General features: G+C 43.4%; 1 protein-coding gene across 4 annotated transcripts in view; it reads left to right on the top strand.

Moving 5' to 3' along the window:
• Positions 1-481: 481 nt before the first annotated feature.
• Positions 482-5,818, top strand: part of LOC103110344 (uncharacterized) — a 20,418-nt gene continuing 15,081 nt past the window's right edge. For 3 of the 4 annotated variants that reach the window (XM_060176199.1, XM_060176200.1, XM_060176197.1), the window contains exons 1-2: positions 1,146-1,220; positions 1,840-1,950. In XM_060176199.1, the coding sequence (XP_060032182.1) occupies positions 1,921-1,950 (30 nt within the window). In that variant the 5' untranslated portion in view covers positions 1,146-1,220; positions 1,840-1,920. Of the gene's footprint in view, positions 753-1,145; positions 1,221-1,839; positions 1,951-5,818 lie in introns of those variants that run through there. The other variant, XM_060176198.1, reaches the window with a different exon arrangement.

Here is a 5,818-nt window from a genome sequence, read left to right as displayed (position 1 = left end):
TACTCTACTCTACTCTATTCTACTCTTATCTATACTACTCTACTCTTATCTATTCTACCCTACTCTACTTTATTCTACTCTACTCTACTCTATTCTACTCTATCCTACTCTATTCTACTCTACTCTACTCTACTCTACGCTACTCTATTCTACTCTATTCTACTCTACTCTACTCTACTCTATACTCTACTCTACTCTATTCTACTCTACTCTATTCTACTCTACTCTACACTACTCTATTCTACTCTACTCTACTCTATTCTACTCTATTCTACTCTATTCTACCCTACTCTATTTTACTCTACTCTATTCTACTCTACTCTACTCTACTCTATTCTACCCTACTCTATTTTACTCTACTCTATTCTACTCTACTCTACTCTATTCTACTCTACTCTATTCTACCCTACTCTATTTACTCTACTCTATTCTACTCTACTCTACTCTATTCTACTCTACTCTATTCTACCCTACTCTATTTTACTCTACTCTATTCTACTCTACTCTATTCTACTCTACTCTACTGTATTCTACTCTACTCTATTTTACTCTACTCTATTCTACTCTACTCTACTCTCCTCTACTCTCTTTTCCCATGTTTGCAATCCCAACACTAACCCCTGTGCCACCTCCCAGGCCCATAAGACACTCAAGATTTTAAGGATCCATTCAGCTGTTACAACTTCCACTGTGCACTGACATTTCCTGAGATGACCCAAGATCTAAAGCAAGCTAGAGATGAAGAAAGAAAGGTGGGCATGAAAAATCTAAAGATGACAGCCTGACCTTCTGGTCATGTGAAGCTTGGAAGATGAGGGTGAGAGGGTGCCCAGGTAAGAGGGGGTCCTTGTGGAAGGGGTCTGCATGGGGGGTTCTGGGTGGGAGAGGTAGGAGGGGGGTGCCCAAGGACAGACTCCTGAGGTCACTGCTGTTACAGCACAGGGCCATTATTGTGCACAACCATGGCGTAAGCCACCAAGAAAAGGTGGCCAACTATACACCCACCCAGCATCCATGACCAAGAGACAGCAAGGTTGGTGGTCTCCTCTACAGACGCTTGTGTCTTTCAACAACTCTGTGTCCCAGCGGCCAGGCCATGGTGCACTGAGTTGAATACACTCATGTCACGATCAAGCCTCAGCATCTGGGTTCCATCTCCCAGTCCTCACCCACAGGGTGAGGGGTCAGGGGCTTCATACTACTGAAGCACAGGACTACAGGTGTCTTTCTTTCTCTCTCTGTCTCCATCTCCCCTCACCTCTTTCACTTTCTCTCTGCCCTATCAAATTTTAAAGGGGGAGGGGGTGTGACCACTAGGAGGAACAGTGGATTTGTTGTGTAAGCACCAAGTCCAACAACAATCTTGGTGGCCAAAAAAAAAAAATCTTTGTCTTAGCCTTTCCTCCCATGCCATTGAGGAAACTTCACCCCATCTCTATCTGTCTATATCACACCCATTAATATCTATGTAGCTGTATATATACTCTGACCTTCAGTTCAGAGCACTAACACCTCAGTTACAACAGAAAGTTGTTTGAATTGAAAGACAAAAGACAAGTACTCAATGGTTTCATTCATAGATGGAATACAGAGAATGGAAATGCACATACTTGGCAGGGACAAAAGCAAACATACTGTAAGACTTTGTGAGAACCACAGTGGTTATTGTTGGGGAGAAGAAGGGTGGGACTATACAGAGCTTTGGTAATGGGTTCTGTGTACCACTACACCCCTGTAATCATAAGATTTTGTAAACCATTAGTAAATCATGAATCAAGGGGGGGGGTAAGAAACCCTTTCTCAGAATCTCCTCTTTCTTTCTCTTTCTTCTCTTAATAGGAAGAGTAAAATGTCACCAAGCAAGACCATCAATTGATCAATGAGAACAAACAGCCTGAGAATCAGACATACAGATGCTGCATGTCCTGCGTCTACATAGGGAACTCAAAGGTAGGGAGGAGGAAGGTTGCTTTCCAGGGTTAGAGACTAGGCAATCAGGCGCCGGGAGTCTAGGTCCTTAGGTGCTTAGGTATAAAAATGAATGCTCTTTCCTTCTCCTTCTCCTTCTCCTTCTCCTTCTCCTTCTCCTTCTCCTCCTCCTCTTCCTCCTCCTTCTCCTTCTCCTTCTCCTCCTTCTCCTTCTCCTTCTCCTTCTCCTTCTCCTCCTCCTCTTCCTCCTCCTTCTCCTTCTCCTTCTTCTCCTTCTCCTTCTCCTCCTCCTCTTCCTCCTCCTTCTCCTTCCTCTTCTTCTTCTTCTCCTTCTCCTTCTCCTTCTCCTTCTCCTCCTCCTCTTCCTCCTCCTTCTCCTTCTCCTTCTCCTTCTCCTCCTCCTCTTCCTCCTCCTTCTCCTTCTCCTCCTCCTCTTCCTCCTCCTTCTCCTTCCTCTTCTTCTTCTTCTCCTTATATCAGTCATTTTACTGCTAACTTAAATTGACAGTATAGTTGTTGACATGCAGGTACAATTGCTCATCTCCTCGTGATACGTGTCTGCAAAACCCTGTCATGTCCAGTTCAGATCCACAGTTCATGCACTGTGACCCCCACACCCTCTCTCCCTCTTCCCTATCCAACCTTCCGTTCAGTTTTCTTTGATGCAATACAACTCACTCATGTCCAAGTCTTGCTTTTTTTTTTTTTTTCAGTTTCTGTAAAGACGGGACTTCTTTCTTACGTTCCACCTACAAGTGAGATAATTTCATATCTATCCTTCTCTTTTTTTGGCTTATCTCGCTCAATGTGGTTCCTTTGAATTCTATTCCAAGATGAATCAAAAGAAGATGGGGTTTATCATCTCATAACAGCTGAGAAGCATTCCATTATGTATATATCCCACGACTTTCTTACCTACTAAACAATACTTGGGCTTCCAGTTTGCTTCCAAGTTTGGCTATTGCAAATTATACTTCTTCTTCTTCTAGCGTTTGCCACAAATTATACTAATATGAATATGAATGTACATAGCTCTCCTTGGACAGGTGTTATTGTTGTTTATTAGTGATTTAATAGTGATCAACAAGACTGTGAGATAAGGGTATAGTTCCCACCACAAGAGTTCTATATCCTCTCCCCTCCAGTGGAAGTGTCCCTAGTCTTTATCCATCTGGAAGGATGGACCAAAGACTTTTATGGGGTGTAGAAGGTGGGAGTTCTGGCTTCTGTAATTGCTTCTCCACTGGGCATGGATGTTGGTAGGTAGATCCATACCCCCATCCTGTTTCTGTCTTTCCCTAGTGGGACAGGGCTCTGGGGAGGTGGGGTTCTCTGGAACACATTAGTGAGATCTTTTGTCCAGGGAAGCCAGGTTGGTGTCACAGTTGCATCTGCAACTTGGTGGCTGAAAAGAACATTCAGATATAACGCAGAACAAATTGTTTAATAATCAGGAACCTAAATGTAAAAATACAGTATATGAGATTTGGAGTCTTTATGCTGGAAGAAGCTAGGGGCCCAAGACTTAACTAATTTTTTTTTTTTGCCTGGGCCAGACAGCTAGCATGCAGGTGGGCTAATGGCATTCTCTGGGGAGATGTTGTTAGAACTGGGAATGTCTATACTGTTGGGGGAGGGGGGTGAATTGTCAATGGTGCTAAGTGCAGGTCTGCTGAAAGGCATCACAAAGTCACAGGTTGGGGAGGAGACAAAGTATAGGAACGAGGACATACACTTCAGGCAGAGCAGCAGGGGGAAAGACTTGACACCTTCCGTGCTGGGGGTACAGAGACACGAGGTTCATAAGGGAACTCACAGTTTGAAAACGGAAGTTAACAGCTTTGGGATGGAGTTTTGCTATTCCCTGGTCAATGCTTGTTATTTCTTAATAGCCTGGGTAGTTATTGGTCCCAGTGATCTGTTTCTTTTCCTCTTAAGACAGAGGGTTTTCTCCTTATTTTTTTTTATATTTTATTTATTTTACCTTTTGTTGCCCTTGTAGTTCTTCATTGTCGTTGTAGTTGTTGTTGTTCTTGATGTCGCTGTTAGGACAGAGAGAAATGGAGAGAGGAGAGGAAGACAGAGAGGGGAAAAGAAAGACAGATACTTGCAGACCTGCTTCACTGCCTTTGAAGCGACTCCCCTGCAGGTAGGGAGCCAGGGGCTCGAACCGGGATCCTTACGGCCGGTGCTTGCGCTTTGTGCCAAGTGCGCTTAACCTGCTGCACTAGCACCCGACTCCCTTTTTTGTTGTTGTTGTTGTTTCCTTTTTTTTTTTTTAAGTGACTCTGCACCTCCATGCAGACATGAAGATTGGCTCATGCAAACACACTGGTGTTCTGTCAGAGCTTGGCACCTGTACGCAAACAGAGACATGAACTTTCAGACCTGACAGCTGGACAGTGACTACAGCTTGTCTTAAACACTTGGGCACGAGAGTGCTTTGATTCTTTTTTTTTTTTTAAGTTAACACTCAGCAACTTTCTCTTGATATTTCCTTTAAAAAATAATTTTAAAGGGCTAGAGACACAGCATAATGGTTCTGCAAAAGACTTTTCCTGCCTGAGTCTCTGATGTCATAGGTTCAGTACCCAGCACCATCATAAGTCAGAGCTCAACGGTGCTCTGGTCTTTCTGTGTCTTTCTCTGTATCTTTCTCATTAAAATTAAAATATAAATATATTGGGTTAAGCACACATGGCGCAAAGCACAAGAACTGGTGTAAGGATCCCAGTTTGAGCCCACAGCTCCCCACCTGCAGGGGAGTCGCTTCATAGGTGGTGAAGCAGGTCTGCAGATGTCTGTCTTTCTCTCTCCCTCTCTGTCTTCCCCCATCTCTTTCCATTTCTCTCTGTCCTATCCAACAACGACATCAGTAACAACAATAACTACAACAACAATGAAAAACAAGGGCAACAGAAAGGAAAATAAATAATATAAATATTTTTAACATGGACCCAGGTGGTGGCACATCTGGTTGAGTGTATATGTTACAATGTACAAAGACCTGGGTTTGAGCCACCAGTCCCCACCTGCAAGGGGAAAGCTTTGCGAGTGGTGAAGCAGGGTTGCAGGTGTCTCTCTGTCTCTCTCTCTCTCTCTGTCTTCTCTATCACCCCCTCCTTCTCGATTTCTGGCTATCTCTATCCAGCAAATGAAGATAGTAAATAAACATTAAAACTATATTTAAAATAGCAATAATGATAATTTTTAAAGTTTAATTTGTAGTAATGTGATAGAGAGAATCAGAATATCACTCTGACATATGTGGTGCTGGTTCTCAGACTTGGGACTTACTCTGAATTCTGCATTGTACCAGTTAGCTGGGTTACTTCCTAGGACACAGTGGTGTTTATTGTTTATCTTTGCCCTTTATCAGTGAAGACTTGTTTCTATACAAAGACAAATCACGTCTGAAGTTCTAAAAGTGCTGGAGTCTGGTCATTTCTGTGGGCTTCTGCAAAAGAAGTAGCCCCAGCTCACTGGCTGGGTTGTGCTCCTGGCAGGACAGGTGGGGAAGTGGTCCATGTTTCTAGGAACTTGGCTAAAGGCAGAGAAGAAAGTCTAGATCTGTAGTGTGAGGTGTTTTTTTTTAACATTTTATTTATTTATTACTTGTAAAAAGGAAACACTGGCAAAACCATAGGATAAGAGGGGTACAACTCCACATAATTCCCACCATCAGAACTCCATATCCCATCCCCTCCCCTGATAGCCTTCCTATCCTTTTTTTATCGGATGGAGATAGAAAAATTGAGAGAAGAGAGAGGGAAAGAGACAGAGAGACCCCTGCAACCCTGATTCACCACTCATAAAGCTTTCCCTCTGCAGGTGGGGACCAGGGGCTTGAACCTGGCTCCTTAACAACTGGAATGTGTGCGTTTAACCA

Source organism: Erinaceus europaeus, chromosome 17, assembly GCF_950295315.1.
Source record: "Erinaceus europaeus chromosome 17, mEriEur2.1, whole genome shotgun sequence".
Taxonomy (NCBI): Eukaryota; Metazoa; Chordata; class Mammalia; order Eulipotyphla; family Erinaceidae; genus Erinaceus; species Erinaceus europaeus.
Note: the sequence above shows the minus strand (reverse complement) of the source record. Positions and strands in the feature narration are given on the sequence as shown.